The sequence below is a fragment of the Ovis canadensis genome, chromosome 6, assembly GCF_042477335.2.
Source record: "Ovis canadensis isolate MfBH-ARS-UI-01 breed Bighorn chromosome 6, ARS-UI_OviCan_v2, whole genome shotgun sequence".
Classification (NCBI taxonomy): Eukaryota; Metazoa; Chordata; class Mammalia; order Artiodactyla; family Bovidae; genus Ovis; species Ovis canadensis.
In genome coordinates this window covers 62291902-62319721 of record NC_091250.1, presented here as the reverse complement: position 1 = coordinate 62319721, position 27820 = coordinate 62291902, and the positions used below count along the sequence as shown (strand labels likewise).

Genomic DNA, 27820 nt, shown 5'->3' with positions numbered 1-27820 from the left:
TGTTTTTTTAAAACACATAAGAACCTCACAGTATTCACATTATTTTTATTTCCTAAGTAATTAAATATTTCTATCAATACTTGCCTCAGTCTTTTGTTACTATTCCAATTGCTAAAACCAAACTTCCTTCTTCTTTAAAAATGGAATTAGTTTTAACCCTTCATAATTATCTATGATTATTTAAATTAGTGATGTGTCCCTCATAAAACAGTTCTTCAGCATAACACATACATTTTATTTTTGTATAGATTTTAAATAACTGTCATTATATTTCAATCTTTTAACTAAAAACTTGATTTTCATCTATATCTCAAAAAAGCACTGCAACTTATGTTACCAATTTTTAATAACTAAAGAGATAAAACTTTACTGCTTTGGACTATTTTTTATTCTGTATCAGTAGTGTAAGTGTTAGTCACTCAGTCATGTCTAACTCTGTGACCCTATGGACAATAGCCTGCCAGGCTCTTCTGTCCATGGAATTCTCCAGGCAAGAACACTGGAGTGGGTAACCACTCCCTTCTCCAGGGGATCTTCCTGACCCAGGGATTAAACCCGGGTCTCCTGCATTGCAGGCAGATTCTTTATTGTCTGAGCCACCAGGGAAGCCCTGGGCCCTAATCGCAGATTTTCTTCTTTAGGAACATGTATTACCTTTTCTGCAACCTCTATCAAAGCATATAATTATATCATATTGAAATTATCTTTTTACTGTCCATTTCCTCACTAGCCTGAAGCTCTTGGAAGACAGTCCTATCTCTTACACACATTTGCACCTCCAGTACTTAGCACAGTGCTTAGTGACATGTAACAAAGAGGAGTTAATAAATAGTGAACCACTCTACTGAGCTCTAGTTCCAACCTGCTGCCTGTACATGACTGAACAGGAACTAGTCTGCAACTTCTTTTTAGAGTTAATACATTTTGGTTTCAAGAAATTCCCTTTTGGCAAGATAGAGGTACAGGATTAAGAGATACAAACTACTACATATAAAGTAAATAAGCTACAACAATATATTGTACAACACAGGGAATATAGTCAATATTTTATAACGATAAATGAAGTATATCACTTTGGGAGGGAGGTGGGAAGGGGGTTCATGTTTGGGAACGCATGTAAGAATTAAAGATTTTAAAATTAAAAAAATAAATAAAAAATAAAATAAAATAAACCACCAAAAATAAAAAATAAATAAATAAAATAAAAATTGTGAATCAATATGTTGCATACCTGAAACTTATGTAATATTGTACATCAACTATACCTCAAAAAAATCCTTTTTAATACGCATGAGTCTGCATAACACTGTGAGCTAGGTTTGAGGGCCATCTATTGTAGGATCATATAAGACTCATTGAGTCTCACCAAGTTCAGTACTCACACAGACAGACCAGGGTTACAGATAAACCATGCACTCTGGAGGTAGAACCATTATCACCAGCCACATGATTCAGGAAATGGGGACAACTATCCATAATGCCTGAAGACATTAAGTATGGTCACCGTTTCTTGAAAATCGGTCACAGGATTCTGATTCTCCAATAGCTATGAATGTATCTACACCAGCTCCAGGTCCCCTCAGACAGACAGAAGGCATAATTAGCCCCACTTACAACATGCTAAAGCTGAGCACCGAAGAACTAATGCTTTTGAACTGTGGTGTTGGAGAAGACTCTTGAGAGTCCCTTGGACTGCAAGGAGATCCAACCAGTCCATTCTAAAGGAGATCAGCCCTGGGTGTTCTTTGGAAGGAATGATGCTAAAGCTGAAACTCTAGTACTTTGGCCACGTCATGCAAAGAGTTGACTCATTGGAAAAGACTTTGATGCTGGGAGGGATTGCAGGCAGGAGGAGAAGGGGACAAAAGAGGATGAGATGGCTGGATGGCATCACCAACTCAGTGGACATGAGTTTGAGTGAACTCCGGGAGTTGGTGATGGACAGGGAGGCCTGGCGTACTGCGATTCATGGGGTCACAGAGTCAGACACGACTGAGCAACTGAACTGAACTGAACTGAACCCTTTTTATAAATCATCATTCCCTGCTTCTTTACCTAGCAAACGCCTTCAAACTATTTCAAATGTCAGTACCTCTGAGAAGACCTTCTACATTTCATGAGAAGAACCTGCCACTTCCTCTTCTATACAGCCATATCACTTTATATAAACCTCTCCTAAGAGGACTTTTAACATCTTTTAAAATAATGTCTTAAAAATTGTTTTTTATGACAGTTATAGTACTAATGCTTAACATTTACTGCTTACTATGTTTCAAGGACCACTGATATGCTTTATATTTATGTATTAATTTCCTAAGGCTGCCATTTTAAAAAGTACCACTAACTGGCTAGCTTTAAAAACAGAAGGGTGCTTCCCTGGTGGCTCAGACAGCGTCTGCCTGCAATGCGGGAGACCCAGGTTAGATCCCTGGGTCAGGAAGATCCCCTGGAAAAGGAAATGGCAACCCATTTCAGTACTCTTGCCTGGAAAATCCCATGGACAGAGGAGCCTGGCAGGCTACAGTCCATGGGGTCACAAAGAGATGGACACGACTGAGCAACTTCACTTTCACTTTAAACAACAGAAACTCCCAGTTTCTCACAGTTCTGGAGGCTAGAGGTTCAAAACGTTAACAAGATCACGCTTTCCCTGACGGCTCCAGGAGCGAATCTGTCCCATGTCCTTCTCTTAGCTTCCGGTGTTGCTGGGTGTGTTCCCTGGCTTATACGTGCAACACTCCAATCTCTGCCTGTCATACGACATTCTCCTTGTGAGTCTCTCTTCTCCTCTTCTTTTAAGGACACCAGTCATATTGGCTTTTGAGCTCACCCTACTCCAGTAAGACATCATCTTAATTTCATTGCACCTGCAAGGGTCCTGTACAGGTATTCAAGGTCAGGATTCAACATAACTTTTCGGTGGGGGGGGGGGGGGCGGGTCACAAGTCAACCCATAACATATCTTAAGATATTGATCAATACAATACTTTTATGAGATACTATTATCCATATATTGAATAAGAAAACTAAAGCTCAAGGTTAAGAAAACTTGCCCAAGGTCACACAACCTGAGTGGTACAGCAACAGGGTAAACCAGGTTAGTTGGCTTCAGAATCTAATTATCTAACCACCATGCTATGCTATCTTTACATACATTAAACATAAGTCAAATCAGCTAAAAGACTTAACAACAACCATAACAAAACATTAGTTCCCTATTAATGCACTCCTCTCCAACACACAAATACACACAATCACAATTACTCCACTATGCAGGAACAACCACTTTCAGCATTTTTCCTGGTGTTCATATCCATATTTTGGAAATCCTCTGGTGGCCCAGGGGTTAGGAATCCACTCTCTCACTGCCGAGGGCCTGGGTTCAATCCCTGGCTGGGCAACTAAGATCCCACAAACCATGCAGCATGGCCAGAAAACAAACAAACAAACATATATCCATATTTCAAGTAACAGGTACATTCTGCTATTTTAAATTTAGCAGTTTCAAATAACTATTAAATCTGTTAGTGATAAATGTGGATTTTTAGCTCAGTACATTCTCTTCTCCTCCCTCTATCATTCCAACATAAGTATGTATCAATGCCTAATTACATCTATATTGACTTTGTTATTATTAGTTAAATATTACTCACTGCTGAGGAATGTAGTATGCTATAAATATGTTTCCTCTCTTGTACTTTTTTCCATACAGTTCATAATTAAACCATTTTTTCACTTATGCATTTTCTCTACTTCCCTCTTCCCCCTCCCTTTAACAACTCTGAAAAGACCCTCCACAATAATTCTGCATGTGGTTAGCATGTCATCACATCATCTACATTTTTGGTGCTTTTCTTGCAAGGTCTCATCATGGAACCCTACAACCTCCTGCTCCACTATGGATTGCTCTGCTCTGGTCCTGTTGCACAGACTGGCCTAGAAATTCTCTTCACTGGCATTCTGGAACTTATTCTACTTTTAGGTTGGAAATCCCATTTCCTAGATCCTTTATTTTGCTCTTTTTGTTTATGATCTTGTTTTAGAGCATTTCTACCAGTAGCTCCATGAATTAGAATATTTTAGGTCATGTACATCTGAAAACAAATACTTCAACTTCACATTTGATTGACCGGTGGTTATATACAGAATTCTAGGCTTGAAATCATTCAGGTTTTTAAAGGCTTTACTGAAAAATCCTCTGGCTTCCAGTCTTCCTGCTGAGAAGTCAGATGCCACTCTGACGCCTGAAACATTATATATACTCTGTTCTTCCATGAAAACTTTTTAGTCTTCTCCTTTTCAGGTGCCTTGCTATGGGTCTTCTTTCATTCATAGAACTGGGTACTGGGTAGGTCTTTTCATAATGAAGATTCCTGTCTTTCAGTTCTTGAAATTTTTTTTAACTCCTTGCCTTCTGTATTCTCTTTCTGGAACTCCTACTGGCCAGGTGTCAGCCTATCTGGACTGACCATCTAATTAAAAAAATCTTTTCCCATTTATTTTTCATCTCATTGGCGTTTTGCTTTTACACTGTCTTCTGATAGAGATTTCCTGGTCTTTCTACTGATTGTTTTTGTACACCATATTTTTTATTTCCCTAACTCTCTACTCATTTTTTTTGCACATCATATTTTTGATTCCTAAAAGCTCGTTTTCACTTTCTAATGTCTTGTTTTGTTGTTCTAATGAAATTCTGTTCCTGTTTCATGAGTAATCTTTTCTCTGAGAATATTAATGTTTGCTTTAAGTCTTCTATTGGGAAGATACAGTTAACAAAAGGTTAACCTCTTTGTCCAGGTGAAGATTACTTTGTATTTACCTTCTCTTAGCACTGTTGCCCTGAAAATGTACTGGATTATGAAAAAAAAAAAATTGTGGAGAGGAAAGCCAGCTACATAACCAGCAATATAATTTACTGAAAAAAAAAAGAAAGACACTTGACTGAAAAAATTTCATCTGAAATGAAGGACTGTAAGTGGACTATAGAAACCTATTGGAAAACACAGGCCTTAGCTACCTGGCATGCCTCTTGAGAGGCATGGAAACTATGCTCTTGTGCATTACAAGAAACGGTTCCTATTGCACATGAGATTTTCCTATGCTGTACCTATGTAACCTTGTTACGTCCATTTGCAAGCATTCCTTGTAGGGGCTAGGAAGTAGCAGCTGGTAGGCTGTAAGGACTTCCAATGAAGATCTACATGATATATTGGCATGCCGTGTTTTCTGTTCTGTACAAATCTAATTGAACCTTATACCAGGTTTTGGCCTACTGTATCCTGCAAGTGTAGACGTAAATTCAAACCTGAAGTAACTATATTGGTGGTCATAATAATTACTCATTTCCTAAATTGGCTATTTCTTCTTCCTTATTTTTCTCTGCAGGGTCTGTTTTAGTTTTGAGCTGTGCTTTTCAAATTGTAAAATTTCAAATATCTGGAAAGCCTAGGCTGGTCAGTCATATTTTGGATTGAGGCAATGAACAACTGACTGGAAGCTCTGTCTCTGAGGCCTGCGCAGAGTATGATGGGCTTTACTCTGAAAAATTTTTATAGACAGCCAGCTTTCGCTTTCTTTCTTTTGGTCAACCTTCACTTAATTCTTCTGTTTTCAGTACAATGCTTCATTCCTATTCAGCTCTACATTTGAGGTCTCTGAGTTCATGGCCTTTCTGCAATGATTATATACACCTTTGGACTCCTGTGAGGGAGGAGGAGTCGCCAGGAAATGAAGGATGGGACAAGTCTGGGGGTCTAAACCCTTTTATACAATCTCCATTTTCAGCTCTATGTCTCCCCAATGCCTTCTATCACATGCGGTATCTCCATTTCCTCATTCTTTGCCAAGTTCTAGGGAGAAAATCATCTGGTCTCTTGTATCAGTCAGAGTCCAGTCAAGAAATAGAAACCATATCAGAAGTGTGAACATGGAAAAACAGAATTAACAAGTGCAGAAAGCAACTATGGCTTCTAGGCTGAAGGAGAGTGAACCAAGGAACGAAGAACTCAGGAAAGTCCCCCATGTCCTCAAGACTGAGGTTCAGACTTTTAAGGAGAGGGTGTGCCTGCCCAGGAACATGCAGACCAGAGGTGAAGAACAACCTTGCCAGTGAGTACAGGCTGGAGCTGGCTGACTAAGAGCTGCCACGTAGAATACTACTGGGTCTTCTGTTTGCTGATCTGCTGGCTTCTGTACATGGAGAGTCCCTTTATCCTACTATGGTCTTGCAATGTCTCTCCAGAATCCTCTATTGACAAAGCCTAATGTCAAGCTACTTGGCAAAAAGGAAATGTTTACAAGGTCCAGCTCCAGTATAATAAAACAGGACTTTAAAAAAAGGTAGGTTTGCAAACCACAAATGGTCAGAATGGTCATCATCAAAAAGTCTACAAATAATAAATGCTGGAGAGAGTGTGGAGAAATGGGAATTCTCCTATACTGTTGGTAGGAATGTAATTTGGTGCAGCCACTATGGAAAACAGTATGGAAGTTCCTTTAAAAACTAAAAATAGACTTATGATATGATCTAGCAATCCCACTCCTGTGCATATATCAAGAAAAGACAAAAACTCTAAATCAAAAATGTACACACACTCCAAGTTCATAGCAGCACAGTCGCAAAGAGTCAGACACGACTGAGCGACTGAACTGAACTGAACTGAAGACGTGGAAGCAACCTAAGTGTGCATCAACAGATGAATGTACAGAGAAGATGTGGTATATAGATACACAAAGGAATATTACTTGGCCATGAAAGAGAACAAAATATTGCCATTTACAGCAACATGGATGGATCTAGAGATTATCATCATAAGTGAAGTAAGTCAGACAGACAAATATTATACCATTTATGTAGAATCTCAAAAAATAAAACAAATGAACTTCCTTACAAAACAGAAATAGACTCACAGACATAGAAAACAAACTTACAGTTACCAAAGGGAGAAAGAGAGAGGTAGGGATAAATTAGGAGTATGAGATTAACATATATACACTACTATATATAAAATAGATAAATAACAAGGATTTACTATATAGTACTGGGGACTATATTCAATATCTTGTAATAACCTATAATGGAAAAGAATCTGAAAAACAATATATGTGTCTATCTGTGTATGTAACTGAATCACTTTAGTGTACACCTAAAACTAATACAATATTGTAAAGCAACCATAGTTCAATTTTTTTAAAAGGTAGATTTAGAACTGAAAGGTAATAAACCGATTACCGTCACACTTCTTATCCATACCTCCCACCTTTCAGAGTCAATAAGGCTTGACCTTCTTCTTCATGTCTGAGTCCTTCCTCATTCTCCCATCAGTTCTCTATCTTAATACTTTAAAATTTATTTGTGTCTTAGTTTCACCAAAGACAATATTTACATTTCTGTGCTCCTTACTATTTTGGGATAATTCACAAAAGAAAGACTGATGGTAATTTCTTAACTTCTTTGTAAGGAAATCTCTCCACTTTACTACAATTATTCTATTTTAAAACTAATTTCCTTACCAAAATGTGACAATCTGTCTTTAACTCATCTTATGTTCTTTTATCTCCCTCAGTGTCTTCCATATTAGGAGCTTAAAAAAAGGTTGGTTGAAATAAATGAAATGTATATTCCTTAAAATTTTTAAATAAAATTCACAATTTGTTTCAATAAGTTTTATAGCTATACATCAGGCACCTAAATCCCAATAAGAGATCTTATAAGTCTATGCTGTTTACTAAAATAAGAAATAAGTAAAAGCATTTATAGGTCAATGAAAGCTCACCTTTAATCCTACTAGCAAAGCAACTCACTCTCTATAGAACATATTTACAATAAAAAAAAATTTTTTCACTTTATTCATTTATTTAATGAGCAGATTGTCCTACTACTTTAAATATATGTTGAACTAAAATATTTTTCCAGTGACTACCTTCAAAAATATATTAATTTATTTTGAAGTACCTATACTTACCAATTCAGGGATGTCTTTTACTTTGAGAGGAACTTGGATTAAACCCAAATGAGTCCTGAAACTAAGAGAATCACCATTTTCATAATTTGGGTTGCGAAGATTAATTAATACCTTTAAAAACAAATCCAATGAAATTGGTTAGTTTCTTTATACAAAATTTACACTTATAAAATTGGCAGTGATATTCTTAGTATATTACAACAAAATTGAAAATTATTTGGGTTATGCATATACTTTAATCACATTTTGAATACTATAAAATTGCGTTAAAATGTTAAAGTACCATAAACATGTTTTCAATTTAATATTCCAACAGATAACCTATCAAATAAAATACCAAAAAGTTAAAATTTCAGTTATAAAGAAAAACTTTTGGATGTTAAGAAAAAAAATTGTTTGAATATAATATTTTACAAGGAAAAATGACAGAAAAATTTAAACTGCTTGATTTCAGTATTTGCCAGGAAAAACTTGAGAACCAACTCTAACACTTTTAAAAACAGATGCTGAAAAGTTTATAGAAAGACAGTGGAATAACATCATAAGGTATTGCTTCTAAATCAAATTCAAAGGCAAAAAAAAACTTTTTCAGAAGCCAAACTAACAAGAAATATTTTTCAAAATTAAAAATCTTGGATATTTACATATACTTTAATCTAGGAATCTCACTTCTGTGAGTATCATTATGGAAATAATTAAAACTGCTTGCAGAGACAGTGCAAAAAAAAAGGTAAAGGAAATGCTGTTTATAACAGAAAAATATTATACATTTAATATTTTCAGACATTCAATATTAGACATTTAAGATGTTTAAGACTACTTAAACATTCTGGTAGAGGAAATTACCTATATAAATTATGTTTTATGTATATAAAATATAGTTTGATATGCCATGATTAATAAATACCACATTATGTTTATTAAATTAAAAATTATAGTAGTGTTTATTGCTATATGATGATAAGTAATTTTTGTTTTAAATTTTCTTCTCATATATATTTTCTTATTTTTCTAACAACATGTATTTTAGGGAGAAAATAATAATAATTTCCGAAAATATTTTTAAACTGCAACTCTGAAGGGAAAGAAACCAAGAATTCAGTGAAGAAGATTATAATGACAGAAACACCAGCATATCTGAAGAAGGCATTAATAACCTGATAACTAATGGCTGACAAAATGAAATATACCACAAGTGCAAAAGAGTTTCCTAAAATTTCAAACACTAAATTGAAGCTAAAAATATCAAAGGAATTTATTTAAAAAAAATATTTTAGCAAAGAACCAACAGTGTTAAATATAGACTAATATAGCACAATACAATTTTAGTCTAATTATGCAAATAAGGGGTCATAGTGCATGGAAAACTTAAAAACATAGAATTGAAAAGAAAAACTATGAATACATGGGCAATAGAAAAGAAAAAATATTAGAAAAGCAGAAACGATAAGGAAGTGATTATAGAAAACTTTTCTTGAGCTAAAGAAGAATCTCAGTATGACTAATAAAAGAATCAATTCAGCAACAGTCCTTAAGGAAACAGAGTGCTATGATTATTAAGGAGAAAACATAAAATTAATTATATAAAAATCATATGAAATTTAAGTGCTAGGAAAGGGATGGGTTTGAGAGAAACCTTTAATAATCTAAGAGAAATAACACTAGCAGTATAAAGGCAGTTTCAAACCAAAGTAACTTCTCTTTTAAGTTAAAAGGAGACTTTATAATTCTAAAAGGTCTGAAATAATTTCTAACAATGCTGGCAAACTTGTATCTGAGAAAACAGGTTCAGAAAAAAAAATGCAAAAGATTAAATCATTCATTTACTCATTCACTCAACACTTATTTACTGAGCAACTATGTGCTAAGCACTGTTACACCTGTTTGAGAGAGAGCAGTTAAGGATAGGATCGACTTGCAGCTGGTTTGTGATAGTGCCTATCTTAGCTTCAGGGACATCTGGCAGTGACCCTTGGCCAAAATGGGATGAAAGGCACTAACTAGTCATTTATAATGTGCTACTTAATGTCCCCTGGAGGCATTCCATATCAATTTATTTACACTGTTTATTGAAAATGTATAGACTGCTAGTTTGCACCTGAATTACCAGTAGGGTGTAAAAGACTCATCAGAAAGCTTATGCTGTAACTTGTATCTTGCATGTACCTTGGTGATTCATAACCCAAAGGCAAAGTGCATCCTGTGTAACTGAGAAAGGGCTGCAAAGTGCATCCTGTGTTACTGAGAAAGGAGCTGGGACTGGAAATTTCTATCTCTTTGTATTTGCATGTGCTTTCTTTCTCTTGCTGAAAGAAAGCTTTATGTGGGTGTATCCTTGTGGCTGAAATCTTATATGTCATCTCAGTTATCTGATTTGGCTCTGTGTAATTGCTGCAGCAGGGAACAAAGCTTCCATATTACAGAATAAAGGCGGCAACAGGCAAAATAGAAAATCAGTATGTTATATGATGCTAAAGGTTACGGAGAAAAACAAGGCAGGAAAGGATTATAAGGAATCCCAAGAGGAGAGCCAGGGAAGGATTTGGTGAGAAGGTAACATTTTTTTGTGTGTGTATATGTTTAAATTTTTCCCATGAATGTTCTTTTTTTAAATTGAAATACAGTTGACATACAATATTGTGTGAGTTTCAGATTGTACTAACAGTGATTTGACATTTGCATACATTATGAAATCATCACAATAAGTCTGTATTCCTCCAAAGTTATTACAATACCATTGACCATATTGTTTATGCTGAGAATATGACATTTAAGCAAAGACATAAGGGAATGTGAGGGAATGGACATACAAGTATCTCGGGGAAAAGCAATGCAGGCAGAGAAAACAAGGAGCAAAGACCCTTAGATGGGAGAAAGCCAGGGGAAAGTAAGCAAGCTCTAGCAGCCGGAGTAGAACAAATCAGGAGGAAAAGGAATAGGAGAGGAACTCAGAGAGGTGATGGGTATCGGATCAAATAGGGTGTTTTAGGCCACTGTCATGACTTTGGGTTTTAAGTAGAATGAGATAAGCCACTGGATACCAGAAGAGTGGCTTCTTCAGAATAGTATTTCCAAGGCTTCCTCTACAAACTCTGCTAAAAACAAATTCTAGGTGGGGAAGTGTAGAAGCAGTAAGAGCAATTAAGAGGCTACTGAAATAGTCCAGACAAGAGATGGCAGCTTGGATCAGCAACATAGGAATGGCAGTGATGAGAAGTGAATGGATTCTGGACATGCTTCAAAAAGCTGAAAGGATTTCCTGGTGGATTACACATAAGGTACAAGAGAAAAAAATGGAATCAAAGATGAGTGAATTAAAATAATTCGGAGTTCTAACTGCCTACTAAAGAGTTCCTCTTCAATGTCAATATGCCTCTCAAACTTAGTTAAGTGCATCATCTTCACTAACGGACCTGCGTCTCTTTCTGTATTCTGAATCTTAAGTTAACTCTGCCCAGTTATCCAATCTAGACACTTAGAGGTCATGTTTATCTTTTCCTTTTCTCATACTCCTTAGATCTAATAAATTCCCAAATCTTTTAAAAAATCTGTTAAATTCACATCTTGTTAAATTCAAGTCTGTTGATGTCTTTCCACTTTGAATGCTGTTCTCTTAGTTCAAACCTTTATCATGCCTTGTCTGAACTACTACAACAGGGAGAAAAAGAAAAAAGAAAAAGATTCACTGAGCACCTGTTGTGCTAGCCAGCAGGCTACATGATTTACAGTCACTATTTTTTAATCAAATCTTCTTGATTTACTTCCCTCTAATCTTTCCACACTACAATGTATTTTCCCAGAGCAATTTCCAAACACAAATCTGATCAGGTTATTCCATTGCTTTCATGGCTCTGGGGCTTCTTATATGGTGATTCTTCTGCCTGGAGATGTTTTTTAATACCATCATTTCTTTTGCATTTTTACCTCATTAATATACATATATTTAACCAACAGAACCTACCTCAAGAAAATCCTTAGGTGCATAAACAGGTCTGAAAAGGCTTAAATCTAGAATTAATAAGACAGATTAAAATAGAATTTCGATGATAATATACAAATTCTTATTAATAATAAATTATAATGGTTCTTTCATATTGTTATGCAGCTAAATTCAAACATTTGCAGAATATTAATTATTTGTCATACACTGTGTTAAGCACTGTACTAACAAAAATAAAAAGAAAGTCCCTTCCCTTGACAGTCTAGATAACATATTCTAGAAGAAATTAAAGAGTCCTCTCTTCCATAAATTTATAATGGAGCATTTGTAATTGAACTGAAAAACAATGTCAATATAATATGAAAGTTCTACATGAGAATTCTCACAGTACTTAGAATACAAACAATAAATTCTCAGTGAATCTTATAGTTGTACTGAACTGCTCTCCCTTTTGAACTTTCTATAACGCACTGCGTCCTTTGCGCATGTATGCTTAAATGCATCTCCCCACTTAGGGATCAAACCTGCATCTCCTACATTGCAGGAGAATTCTTTACCACTGAACCACTGCAGAAGCCTCAGGTTATATTGAACTATTCTCCCTTCTGAATTTCTATAACACACTGCTTCCTTTATGATGGCTCAAAATTTCTTGCACCCTACCCAGGCCCCAACTATCTTTTAAGAAGAAGTGGTGAAGAATTATGTATATGTCTATCTATATAATTATTTTATATATATCAATAATTATTTTATACATATATTTATTACTCATTAAATATTTTTAAAATTGATAGACTCAATTTTAAACATTAAAATGAACCAAAATAAATTCTTAAAAACATTTTAAAAGTCTTAAAACTTCTCAAAATGTAACACATTTTAACATCTCAATGTGATTAAAGCTTAAGATTTATCTTAATTATGAGCCTAAGAAATCCACTGAATGATTCTAATTTATTCTTTCATAAAAATGTTTTCAAATGCTGGTTAAAAAAATAACTGATTTAAATATTCTCAAAATAACGGAGAACAGTGACTAAAGCTGGGAATTTTTAAACTGCAAAGTAGAAGTTTAAGCAAATAAACAAAAAAAAAACAGATGACAATAAATCAGTGAGAAGGGAAGTTGCTATCTTTCAAAAAAGAACTTGTTAATATTGTTATTTTGGATCCACAATTAAAAAGACAATTTTTTTTTCCCACTACCACATTTTGAAAATATTTTTTTCATATGTACCTGGTTCATCAGTTCCCATTTCATTCCATTTATTGAGAAGTTCTTTCTGTTCTCCAACTGGCCTCTAAAAAAGGTAATTTTAAAATTGGTTTCGTTTTGTGAAGTTAAGCAATGCCGCTGAAAAATAAGAATCAATACCTTATCTAAAAGCTTATATAAGCTACCATAACATAAGAAAAAATAATTTCATTACAAATGATTAGCTTTTCTGGGAATTACACTTAATATTATTTAACTATTACATTTAGTGGCTCAGTTAGAATACGGTGCTAATGGGTCTAAAATAGAAGGTAAATGATATGTACTGGCCAGTAAAATTTCACAGAGAAAAACTGCTCCTCAGCCACATACTCCATCTCTTACCCCATCCAGCAATCTCAGAAATGTATCATAAGGGGGCTGGCAAAGAGAGCGTGACTGTGAGTCAGTAGCATCATCTTCCTATACGAAAGACAGTATATTACACAATACTACATATTTAGACAGTTTTTCATGTAAATTTATCCTTTTTTTACACCATCCTTCTGGTGCCTTCAGTGACTTGTGCTTGGATATTAATGTACATTCACTATATCTTGTCCAACAGCAGGGAATAAATAGGTGGTAGGGAGGATAAAGTGAAGAGGAACTTGTTCTCTCCTACTCTTGAACAGCTATAAAAGACCCAGAACATTCCTCAAGTGGCTTTTCTCTCCTTTTTCATCTCTCCCCTATCAAAGCCCAGAATTACAGATAAATGTTGAGTATTAGATCTAAATAGTTCTGGAGAGATGATAAATCATTCGGGCAAGGAGACTAAAGGTAATTAAAATCTTTAAAGTACATTTATAACCTTTACAGACAAATCTCCAAATAATCTGTACTGTACAGCCTATATTTATTCTCAAGATACAGGTTTTCTTTTTCTTTTCTTTTTTTTTTACAAAAAGCATTATAACAGATGTAATAGAAAACTATATAAACTACACTCACATAATTGACCTTTTATAGACTTTGGTTTCAAAAAGCTGTATACCAGTAACAAAAAAAAAGATAAATCTGCCTAACAGTTATAATTTCGTGATACTTCCTAGTACATGATTCACAATAAAATACATAAGTGTTAAAAGTACCTTTCGTGCCAATGGGATACTCAGTTCAGTGCACATACTATTCAAACTCTTCAAAATTCTTTTTTCCCAACTTCCCTGAAACATAAGGAACCGTCTATTATTATTTTTGGTTAACAGTGCCAAAAGTGACTCTTAAAAAATTAAAGACATTATGCGTTATATAGAAATGGTGAAGTTGCTTGAGATTGGTTATCTCTATTCACTAGATTACTCAACAAATATTGATTACTGCCTACTATGTGCCAGATACTATCCTTAGTGCTGTGAATAACAAAATGTCTCCATCCTCATGGAACTGACATTCTAGTGGAGAATAGGAATGAAGATAGATTAAAAAAATAAATCAACAAGTCAGATGGGGAAATAGCAGACTTTTTAAAAAAGGTAAGCTATATTTAAGCACTGTATAAATTTTTCATACTTAAGACTCCCATTAATGACCTAGTAAAATAAAATTTTATAGAAATTATTATACCGCAATTTTTCCAAACATCTTTCACCCTGAATACTTCACTATGAATTTTTAAAGAATAAGAACCTTCTCTTACATAACCATAATACCACTATGACACCTGAGAAAACTAAAAATATTTCATATCATCTTAGCCCATATTCAAAAATTTCCAAGTATCCCCAAAAATGTCTTTATATCTTTTTAAATCCTCGATCCATTAAAAATTAATGCATTACATTTGGTTGTTATGTCTCTTTCTGTACAGCTTAATCTAGAGCGCTCTACTCCTTTTCTTTCTCATACTGGCTTTTTTGAGCAGACCAGGGCAGATGTCTTTTGGAATGTGTCACAATCTAGATTGGTCTTATTCTCTCACCATATAGATTACGTTCTTCTCTGTCCCTGGTATTTCTCATAAACTTGAAATAATAAGTTAACTTTAATGGTCAGTCATAAATTGATCATCCATATACATCATACTTCAGTAAATTATTCTTTTTAATACCAAGTTAAAACACCATAATTTTTTTGATCTTTTAGCACAGGCCACTTCTGACACACAAAAAACAGAATAACACCAAAGCTCCAAAATTTAGACCAAATGAGGAGAAATGGAGATAACTATATATTATATTATCCATAAAGGACAGCTAAAATCAGTCAATAAAAGTAGAATAATAATACCTCCTTTATGTAATTACTATAAAAATTAAAGATGTAAAGTACTTTGAACAGTGACACAATGATAATAATCACTGATAGTTTTTACTACAGCTATCATTATTCAGAGTTTCTTCATTAACATACATATCTAAATATATTACTCTCTATCTGGAATAAACTCTCCATGCTCTACTCTTATGCCAACATACTTATTCCTACGTTATCTGAGTAAATCATATTCACCATTCAGGTCTTCACCTCTATTAAGCCTGCTCCTACCTGGCTCCCACTCAGATATTAGTGCCTTTGCCTACAGATTATCACAGTATCTCTTCCTTCACCTATCACAGCACATATCACACTTCATCGAGCACATAATAAGTTTTCAATAATTGAACAGATTTCCACTCTTAGTTATGCTGCAAGAATTTAGAAAAATTTGGGTACAACTGCCAAAGTAATGAATGAACAGGAAAAAAATATCATCTATAAGAGAAATACAGAGCTGTGTGAAATGCATAACTTAGTTTACTAAATATATAGAAACAGGTTTTCAAGAATAAAAGAATACTGTTAATAAATTTCATAAAATACAGTCTAAACTAATTTTGTTTACTAGTTTGTTTTCAATTTTTTTCTCTCTCTTTCCTTTTTTCCTATAAAGAGTTCTCTTAGATGCAGGACTTCAAATATATTCGGGTATATTATTCATGACCAAGCTTTAGTTAGTGCAATACAACCCACTTTCACCCTCAACATTCTTATCCCAAATTTATCTGGAAAAATCTAATTCAACTTTCATATCTCAGCATAAAAGCAATTTCCTCTAATAAGCTTTCTACCACTTGCTCCCTCAACTCCAGATTGTGGGGGTCGGGGGAGCAAGTGTGAGAACCTTAACAACACAAGAGAAGACTCTACACACGGACAGCACCAGATGGTCAACACCAAAATCAGATTGATTATATTCTTTGCAGCCAAAAATTGAGAAGCTCTATACAGTAAGCAAAAACAAGACTAGGAGCTGACTATGGCTCAGATCATGAACTCCTTATTGCCAGATTCAGACTTAAATTGAAGAAAATAGGGAAAACCACTACACCACTCAGGTATGACCTAAACCAAATCCCTTACAATTATACAGTAGAGGTGACAAATAGATTCAAGGGATTAGATCTGACAGAGTGCTTGAAGAACTATGGACTGAGGTTCATGACATTGTACAGGAGGCAGTGATCAAGACCATCCCTAAGAAAAGAAATGCAAAAAGGCAAAATGGTTGTCTGAGGAGGCCTTACAAATAGCTGAGAAAAGAAGAGAAGCTAAAGGCAAAGGAGAAAAGGAAAAGATATACCCATTTGAATACAGATTTCCAGAGAATAGCAAGGAGAGATAAGAAAGCATTCCTTGATGATCAATGCAAAGAAATAGAGGAAAACAATAGAATGGGAAAGACTAGAGATCTCTTCAAGAAAATTAGAGACACCAAAGGAACATTTCATGCCAAGATGGGCACAATAAAGGACAGAAATGGTATGGACCTAACAGAGGCAGAAGATATAAGAAGAGGTGGCAAGAATACACAGAAGAATAGACAAAAAAGATTTTCATGACCCAGATAATCCTGATGGTGTGATCACTCACCTAGAGCCAGACATCCTAGAATGCGAAGTCAAGTGGGCCTTAGGAAGCATCACTAAGAACAAACCTAGTGGAGGTGATGGAATTCCACTTGTTGAGCTATTTCAAATCCTAAAAGATGCTGTGAAAGTGTTGCACTCAATATGCCAGCAAATCTAGAAAACTCAGCAGTGGCCACAGGACTGGAAAAGGTCTGTTTCATTCCAGTCCCAAAGAAGGGCAATGCCAGGGAATGCTCAAACTACCATACAATTGTACTCATCTCACACACTAGCAAAGTAATGCACAAAATTTTCCAAGCCAGGCTTTAACAGTACAGGAACCCTGAACTTCCAGATGTTCAAGCTGGATTTAGAAAAGGTAGAAGAACCAGAGATCAAATTGCCAACATCTGCTAGATCCTAGAAAAAGCATAAGAGTTCCAGAAAGACATCTACTTTTGCTTTATTGACTATGCCAAAGCCTTTGACTGTGTGGATCACAACAAACTGTGGAAAATTCTGAAAGAGATGGGAATATCAGACCACCTGACCTGCCACCTGTGAAATCTGTATGCAGGTCCAGAAGCAACAGTTAGAACTGGACATGGAACAACAGACTGGTTCCACTTGAGAAAGGAGTACGTCAAGGCTGTATATTATCACCCCGCTTATTTAAATTTATATGCAGAGTACATCATGTGAAATGCTGGGCTGGAAGGAGCACAAACTGGAATCAAGATTGCCGGAAGAAATATCAATAACCTCAGATATGCAGATGACACCACCCTTATCGCAGAAAGCAAAGGAGAACGAAAGAGCCTCTTGATGAAAGTGAAAGAGGAGAGTGAAAAAGCTGGCTTAAAACTACCATTCAGAAACATGGCATCTGGTCCCATCACTTTATGGCAAATAGATGAGGAAACAACAGAAACAGTGACAGACTTTTTTTGGGCTCCGAAATCACTGCAGATGGTGACTGCAGCCATGAAATTAAAAGTCACTTGCTCCTTGGAAGAAAACCTATGACCAACCTAGACAGCATATTTAAAAGCAGAGGCATTACTTTACCAACAGAGGTCTGTCTAGTCAAAGCTATGGTTTTCCCAGTAGTCCTGTATGGATGTGAGAGTTGGGCTGTGAAGAAAGCTGAGCGCCAAAAAATTGATGTGTTTGAACTGTGGTGTTGGAGAAGACTCGAGAGTCCTCTGGACTGCAAAGAGATCCAACCAGTCCATCCTAAAGGAAATCAGTCCTGAATATTCATTGGAAGGACTGATGCTGAAGCTGAAACTCCAATACTGTGGCCACCTGATGTGAAGAACTGACTCATTTGAAAAGATCCTCATGCTGGGAAAGACTGAAGGTGGGAGGAGAAGGGGATGACAGAGGATGAGATGGTTGAATGGCATCACCGACGTGATGGACATGAGTTTGAGCAAGCTCTGTGAGTTGGTGATGGACAGATGGAGTGCTGTAGTCCACGGGGTCGCAATGAGTCGGATATGACTGAGTGACTGAACTGAACTGAATTTTAATTCAGTGATTACTATAAAAATAAACTTACATAAAGATTAAAAATCTAATCCCTGATTTTTTATTATGTATCCCATTATATAAAAGAACTAAATTTCCAGCTATTGAATTATCATTACAAAAATTATCATTTTCAACCACTAATAAGAGGATTCTTGAGTTGATAAAAAGAAAATAACTCTCAGATATAAAAATAAAAGTTACAAGACATCAATGTGTGGCTCATAATATATACTGTACATATTTGTAAGACTGCAATACATAATTTTAATACAGCATAAAACCTACTAAAAACTCAGACATAAAGTACATTTAAATAGAATGATACTTTCTATAATTATATGTTAATAAGATATTCTGAAGCATATTTAACTTATTCTTTAGAAAATCACTCTGACAAAAACATCGCTTCAGGTGTTTTGACAAAGTAAAATTTTAAGTGATAAATCACAGTTCTCCTAAATGACTATCCTACTTACCAAGTATTTCAACTTACCACATTTAAATTTAATGTTAGATGTAATATACAGAGAAACTACTTAAGAAAAAAAATTTCACAGAAAAGAAATCAGAGAAAACAAACTTAGAGTTACCAGGGAATAAGTGAGGGGAGGGATAAATTGGGAGGTTGATACAGACATATAAAAACTACTACATATAAAATAGACCCGATACGAAGAGCCAACTAATTGGAAAAGACCCTGATGCTGGGAAAGATTCAAGGCAAAAGGAGAAGAGGGCAGCAGAGGATGAGATGGTTAGATAGCATCACTGACTTAATGGACATGAATTGGAGCAAACTCCAGGAGACAGTGAAGGACAGGGAAGCCTGGCATGCTGCAGTCCACGTGGTTGCAAAGAGTCAGACATGACCTAGTGACTAAACAACAACAATAAACTAATAAGGACCTACTGTATGGCATAGGGAACTCTTCTTGATACTCTGTAATGATCTACATGGGAAAAAAATCTAAAAAACAGTGGATACATGTTTATGTACAGAACTGATTCACCTTGCTGAAGAGCAGAAGCTAACACAACATTGTAAATCAACTATACTCCAATAAAATCTTTTTAAAAGGAAATTAGATATTAGAAGCAAGTATTCTGAATGAAAAAAAATAGAGCTAAGTGATTTACATGTGTTTACAATATGTTATTTTTATTAACCCTGTGAGTAATGTATCATTACCCTCATTTTTACAAATGGGAAAGCTTTTAAAAACAACACATGAGAGTAGAATGGAAAAGAATATTAAGAGCTGAAGCAACACTGAACAAAGCTTTATTCATTTATCATTTTCTACTGTGTTCCACAACAAAAGCAAAATCGTGGAAATGATCAGGAAGAGAAGAAAGAACAAGACAAAAAACTGACAGAAAGAGGAAAAGGATGTTCAACTCAGAAAATTCACAATTTTAAGGCTAGAACAGGTAGACATGAGGTTAATAGCTGAGTTTTCAATTAATGAAAATATATTGATTCAACAAATATTTACTGGGCTCTTATTAAACATATGCCATTAAAAGATGAATAAAACAGCTATCCCTGTAGTAAGGGTGAGAAGGATAAGACAGAAACAAATAATATGGACAAGTTGCAAAAAGTTTATAAGGGCTATACCAATCCATACATAAAAAACCATAGAAAATGTAAAACAATAGGCACACAATAGGAAGCTAGGTATATCGAAACTTCTAGCTGACAACAGAACACATCACATCCTGGAAAATCCTAAGAATAGTGAAAGAAGAGCGACCCCAGTGGTTGGCCTTGTCTTCCCTATTCCCTGCTTCATATCTATGAAAGGTTGTCAGGATTTTTCCAAGGTACTCTTTGCAGGAACTTCAGTCAGATGGTCAGAAGTCATTTCATAGAAGTCTTAGTCAAAAAAATCATTTCCACAGACATCAGAAACAGTAACAGAATTTCCTGACAATGAGGGGAAATCCAAGATGAAGCAAGCGGCTGCTTTTAAGTGGGGTCATCCTTTAGGTTCCCTAAAGAACTCTAATCTTGATTAAGTGGTATTTATTCATTTCTTTATCTCACTGATTATCATGTATTCAATGCTTTATATCCACAAAGCACAAAGCTCAGACCAATGCGTAAATGTTATAAGGAGCTTATAACCATTTAACACAAGCAAGAAACTTTCCAACAATTAAGACTTGATCAAAATGGGTTAAAATTGTGAATTTCTTGTTTCCAGTTCTCCATCAAAAGGAGATGAGCTCCAGAGGTTAGACTGGATAAATGTGAAGGTCCACTTTAGCTCCAGCTCCAGTTCTACAGGTACATAAGTTTTCTCTACCTGTGGAAATAAATAAATAAGCCCTACATCTCAAAGATAAATGCTAAAAACTCATAGTTATTCCTAAGCTATTATTTAAATAAAAATTTCAGTGTGTACCTAGCACCCAACAAAAAGTGGAAGTAGCAAATAAGTTATTGAAAAATAATAGTGCACCAATATAAAATAAGAAAGTTAAAGTTTCTATCCCAAAGACTTACAAAATAAAGATTTTTAAAAATGTTATTTAAAAGGAAAACGGATGGTCTTTTACATTTAAAATGTTTAAATAGGAAGACATTACCTTTTACTTAAACCCATATCCTCTCTAAATGAAATTATTGTTGCTTTCTAATCAGTTTCCCTAATAATTGAAAACTATGGTATTAACTCAAAGGATTTTAAGAATTTTATAAATAAGGTAGTTTCTAAGCCATGAGGGGTAAAAGATTCACAAAAGAATTGCAATTCTACTGAAATCTTTAAATGGGTATTAATTATCATCTTGCTACTTTTTCATAGTAATGAAAATAAATAAGAAGTCATTAAAAACCATGTAACAAATACAAAGCATGCAAAACTTATAAAATTATAAAATTTTAAATTACTTTCTTCACACTGAAATGAGTAAAGTAAAACAAAATAATAACAACCCAGCTTTCTAATGGAAAAAGGCTTCAGTAATTCCATGATAATAAAAGTATATATTTATTCAAGATAATATGAAAAACTGTACAATATATAAAGAATAAAATAATAAATAAGCACTCATAAATTTCCACCAGTCAAAAATAACCACTGTTATCATTTTATTCTCTTCATTTTTTCTATGCATGTATGTGTACAACTGAGATATATATGTGTATATATATGCACTTGGATATATATACACTTAATGAAAGTAGAATTATATTGTTTTATAGTTTGCTTTTTTGAATTGAGATTATATCATATGCAATTTCATCTCATTATACTTCTCTAAAAATGCCATTTTTGATGCCTATGTAAAACTGTCTTTTGGAGATTCTACGTTATATTTAAGCAGGCCCTATTGCTTTCTTTAGACGCCTTTAAATTTTTTACTGTTATCTCTGATTCTTTTCTTTAGATAAGGCTCAAGACGTGAAATTACTCAAAATAAGGGTACAAATATTTTCCTAAAGGGAACATTTCCATTTTTCATTATGTAATTCATTCATCATTTTTAAAAAAATCTATTGAGTGTCTACCATGGGCCGGGCACCATGCCAGAGGTTGCAGATACAATGTGGGAAGAGAGACACTGGTTCTGCTCTACAGAATCTAGTGATCATACAGACAACCCAAGTATTGCGGTAGGAAGGGCAGGGTGCCTCTCATGTGGAGGACTGGAGATACAGGAAAAGTATCTGAGTATCTGAAAGAGAGGGGTCAGAAAGCCTTCCTAAAGAAACCATCATCTAACCCAACACCTAAAGAATGTGTAGAAGTTAGCCAGAAGCATGTGGGGTTCGAGGGGAGGCAGTCTGGGGTAGGAGTGACGGTATGAGCACAGGTTCTCCTGCTGGAGGACACCAAGGAGATGAAGAGAGAGAGAAGGTACATGTGCGTGGAAATGGAGTGGCAGGAAGGGGAGGGACAGTAAGAAGAGGCAAGAGATGAGACCTGAACAGTAAAATGGGGCAAGATAATGTATAGATTTTTAAGCAAAAGTAAGGAACTGAAGCTCTATCCTAAAAGTCTTGGAAGTTTTAAGAAATGGAGGACAATACAGAAGGCAGAAAGACCAGTTAGGAAGGAGATGAGAATTGAAGTAATATAAAACTAGCAAAATTCTCAACTTTACTAAGGTTACTGGATTGACAGCAAACAAGATAAATTCAGCCACATAGCTCATCCTGAGTTTGTCTGAGCATTTCTGGACTGGATACAGAAAGGCTGAACAGAATCAGGTAGTGCAGATTCTGGAGTGGCTGTCCAAGTTCAAATTCCAAGTCTTCCACTTAGTAGTTTTATGAAGCTGGCACTCTCTGAGACCATAAATGTAACTCATCTCATAGAGTCGACATAAATATTAAATGAGTGAATACTTGAATGGTACCTGGCACATAATTAGAGGCTCTATGTGCTTGCTACTATTATTTCACATGAAAATTTGTAAACTTACATTTATTGCACCGCATATAAAAACCAAAGTATACAATAAATATTCATGAGTCCACATTGATACAAATAAATGATTGAATAATAAATGGGGGAGAGAAGACAATTCTTTGATGCAGAAGAATTCTAAATAATTTTTGTAGATACTCTCCCACTCAGGGAGGTGGAACATAATTTCTCTTCCTTAAGTATGAACTGTGACTTCCTTCCAGAGAGTATAGTACACATCTAAGGTGGGAGAGGGGGAGTAACTTTACAGCGGGAAAACCTCACAATTACTATCTCAATCAGGCAATAAAGGTCAACATCAACAGTGATATATCGTGTTGATAGTATGAACGATGATACAATTTGACCAGTATAAATGGCACTTTATGTCTGTGATCTTCCTACAAAAAACTCATAACCCCGGTCTAATCATGAGAAAAATATCTGACGAATTCCAAGAGAGGGATATTCTACAAAATACCTGACCGGTATTTCTCAAAACTGTCAAGGTCATCAAAAACAAGGGAAGTCTGAGAAAATGTCATAGCCAAGAGGAGCCTAAGCAGACATGACAACCAAATGCAATGTGGTGTCCTGGATGGATTCCTAAAACAGAAAAAGAACATGAGGTTAACACTAAGGGAATCTATTGAATAAAGTATGAACTTTAGCTATGGTATTAGTATCAGTTCACTAAGTGTAATGAGCATACATAGTGATGTAAGAAGTTAATAAGGGAAATGGTATCAGATCCTTGGCAATTCTGCATACTATCTTCTTGATTTTTCTATACCTCTAAAACTCTTGTAAAAAATCAAGTCTACTAAAAAAAATAAAAATAAATAAATTGTGATTCAATAAGAGGAAGGCAATGTGTGCTTCCATTTGCAAATTTACTTGTCCCTGAAACCCCATTTTGTAGAACATCTCTCAGGGTGAGGATTCGGCATAAAACACTTGGGAAAAGGCTGAAGCAGTAATAGTAGCCTCTTCCCCTTACAGCCTAGATTTCCTGGCCACCTTCCCTTTGGCAGGCAACACTTTCTACCTTGTGTTACAGATACATGTGTCCAAGTCTTATTTCAATTATCAAATCATGTAGTTTCCTGAAGGCAGAATCTCTATCTAATTTATTTCTGAATCTCCACAGCACACAGCAGAGTGTCTTCTACTCACGGGCATTCAGTAAACATGTTAAATAAATACTGTAAGAAAAGATGGGAAATGGCTTTTCTTACTGATTCATTATAAACTTACTAAGTTTCTGCTACATAAAGGTCTGCGTTGTCATGCCCTCCTCCAGGGATAGTGTGCTACCAGAGTTCAAAAGAGGGAGAAATCCTTTCAACAGGAGTAATAACAACCTCAGTGAAGAGATGCCATCTAAGCTGACACAAAATAAATGGGATTTACATAACACAGAACAAGCAGAGGGCTTTCTATGACAGCAAAACAAAAAGTGTTAAAGATGCAATAGGAAAAGCAAAATGCTTCACTTAAAGGGCAGTTATAAGACAGCAGAGACTGATGGAGTGGAATAGTCTCTGCTGGGGACAGACAGTAAAAACCCTTCATGGTGGGCTTTGGAGTACAAACATCATTTATTAGGCAACTGGCAGTCATTAAAGGTTTCCTAGAAGGCAGTAAGAAATATTATAAGGGTAAATCCTAGAGAAAGAAATGGCAACCCAAAAACATAGCGCCCCCCCATCACCCCCCACCAAAATAAAGTCTCACTGTTTCCAAAAATAAAGTCTCCACTGTTTATCTTTTTTTTTTTTTAGTAGACTTAATTTTTTACAAGAGTTTTAGATGTATAGAAAAATTAAGAAGATACTATGGAGAATTCCCAAGGATCTGATACCCAGTTTCCCTCTATTTGCCATGAAGTGATGGGACCAGATGCCATATTTTCTGAATGGTGAGTTTTAAGCCAACTTTTTCATTCTCCTCTTTCACTTTCATCAAGAGGCTCTTTAGTTCTCCTTCACTTTCTGCCACAAGGGTGGTATCATTTGCATATCTGGCAATCTTGATTCCAGCTTGTGCTTCATCTAGCCTGGAATTTAACATGATATACTCTTCAGATAAGTTGAATAAGCAGGGTGACAATATTCAGCCTTGACGTACTCCTTTCCCAGTTTGGAACCAGTCTGTTGTTACATGTCTAGTTCTAACTGTTGCTTCTTGATCTGCACACAGATTTCTCAGGAGCAAGGTCAGGTGGTCTGGTATTCCCATCTCTTTCAAAATTTTCCACAGTTTGTTGTGATCCACACAATCAAAGGCTTTGGCATAGTCAATAAAGCAAAAGTTGTTGTTTTTCTGGAACTCTCTTGCTTTTTCTAGGATCCAGATGTTGGCAGTTTGATCTCTGGTTCCTCTGCCTTTTCTAAATCCAGCTTGAACATCTGGAAGTTCAGGGTTCCTGTACTGTTGAAGCCTGGCTTGGAGAATTTTGTGCATTACTTTGCTAGTGTGTGAGAAGAGTACAATTGTGCGTTAGTTTGAGCATTCCCTGGCATTGCCCTTCTTTGGGACTAGACTGAAACAGACCTTTTCCAGTCCTGTGGCCACTGCTGAGTTTTCTAGATTTGCTGGTATATTGAGCACAACATTTTCACAGCATCACCTTCTAGGATTTGAAATAGCTCAACTGGAATTCCATCACCTCCACTAGCTTTGTTTGTAGTGATGCTTTCTAAGGCCCATTTGACTTCGCATTCCAGGATGTCTGGCTCTAGGTGAGTGATCACACCATCGTGGTTATCTAGGTCATGAAGATCTTTTTTGTCTATTCTTCTGTGTATTCTTGCCACCTCTTCTTAACATCTTCTGCTTCTGTTAGGTCCATACCATTTCTGTCCTTTATTGTGTCCATCTTGGCATGAAACGTTCCCTTGGTGTCTCTAATTTTCCTGAAGAGATCTCTAGTCATTCCCATTCTATTGTTTTCCTCTATTTCTTTGCACTGATCACCGAGAATGCTTTCTTATCTCTCCTTGCTATTCTCTGGAAATCTGCATTCAAATGGGTATATCTTTTCCTTTTCCCCTTTGCCTTTAGCTTCTCTTCTTTTCTCAGCTATTTGCAAGGCCTCCTCAGACAACCATTTTGCCTTTTTGCATTTCTTTTTCTTGGGGATGGTCTTATCACTGCCTCCTGTATAATAATGTCATGAACCTCTGTCCATAGTTCTTCAGGCACTCTGTCTATCAGATCTAATTCCTCGAATCTGTTTGTCACTTCTACTGTATAACTGTAAGTGATCTGATGTAGGCCAAACCTGAGTGGTCTAGTGGTTTTTCCTACTTTGTTCAATTTAAAGTCTGAATTTTGCAATAAGGAGTTCATGATCTGAGCCACAATCAGCTCCCAGTTTTGTTTTTGCTGACTGCATAGAGCTTCTCAATTTTTGGCTGCAAAGAATATAATCAATCTGATTTTGGTATTTACCATCGAAAGCAGATAATTAATAATAAAAGGATTGAGATGCAGCAAAATGAACCCACTGAAAGATATATAAATGGATTTAGACTAAACTAATGGTAAACATAGATCTTACATGATTTCTTCCCTAAGTACTCAACAGTTTAGGGGAAGAGAGATAGCAGACAGTAGAGGCAGCCTTAGGCTGAGGACTAAAATGCCAGTCAGAGTAGAAATCTGATGGGGTAAAAGGTATGAATGAGGTGGAAGAGAGAACATGACAGAACAGCAGTCATTCAGTTCAGACTAGGTAGCTTTCACACAAAGAAGGGAACTGCCTGACAGATCAGGGAGGTCAAGAACTAGGAAACCAGAGAAGAACAAATGGGAAGACAAGCAGACACCAACTGGTGGAGGAGGCATTTAGTATGACCATGGTTAAAGAACCAGTTACAGCTGACCCTGAACTTTTTGGAGGTTAGGGATGCCAACATCCTTAACATAGTGGAAAATCTGAGTATAACCAGATAGTTGGCTCTCCATACCTGTGGTTCCACATCCGCAGATTCAACCAACCCAGGATAGTATAGTATTATATGTAGCACTGAATAAAAAATCCACATAGAAGTGGATCCATGTAGTTCAAACCCATGTTGTTCAAGAGTCAACTGCATTTCAGCAAACATTTACTGAGAGTGTTCTACGAGCTAGGGACTGTGCTTAGATGTTGAGGATAAAAGCACAGTTCATGCTCTTAAAGAACTGAATAATTTAATCCAGGGGTTTGCAAACTTTCTATAAAAGGGTAGGTAGTTAAAAATTTTACATTTTACAGGTCATAATGTCTCCAATGCAACTACTTCACTCTGACACTATATTGTAAAAGCAGCCATAAACAACATGTAAATAAAGGAGCATGACTATTTTCTAATAAATACATTTTATCAATTCCTATAATTTTCATGGGTCTCAAGACAGTATTCTTCTTTTGATTTTCAACCAGTTCAAAACATAAAAAAAAAAAAATCCTAGCTTGCCCACAATACAAACACAGGTAGCAGGGCAGATCTGGCCCATGGGTTGTAGCATGCCAACCCTTGATCTAGTGGGTAAGCCTAGAAAGAAGAGAGAAGAGTACCATCCATATATATACACTTACCATTCATACACAGTCTCAGCAACTAGTGGTAGACTTTAAGAATAGACCTATTATTCACCTCTCTAGTCTTAATAGGAAATCGACTTCTATTTTTTACACGTTAAAACTGATACTTTCTCTAAAATGTTAAAAAATTTTCCAATTTTGAAAAAAAAAACCCCTTAGAACTAGATATTTAGATTTTTTTCTTAAGTTCAGACCTTAATAATAAAAGACCAAACAATTCTTTCATGCATGCATCATTTCGAGATTATGCTTTATGACACACTGATGTAAATAC

General features: G+C 35.5%; 1 protein-coding gene across 5 annotated transcripts in view; it reads right to left on the bottom strand.

Moving 5' to 3' along the window:
- The window catches only part of TBC1D19 (TBC1 domain family member 19), a 146893-nt gene that overhangs the window by 78233 nt on the left and 40840 nt on the right, over positions 1-27820 (bottom strand). For all 5 annotated transcript variants that reach the window (XM_069593819.1, XM_069593822.1, XM_069593821.1 and 2 more), the window contains 4 exons: positions 14257-14331; positions 13145-13208; positions 11926-11972; positions 7965-8075 (listed from right to left, as the gene is read on the bottom strand). In XM_069593819.1, coding sequence (XP_069449920.1) covers positions 7965-8075; positions 11926-11972; positions 13145-13208; positions 14257-14331 — 297 coding nt within the window. The remainder of the gene's footprint in view (positions 1-7964; positions 8076-11925; positions 11973-13144; positions 13209-14256; positions 14332-27820) is intronic.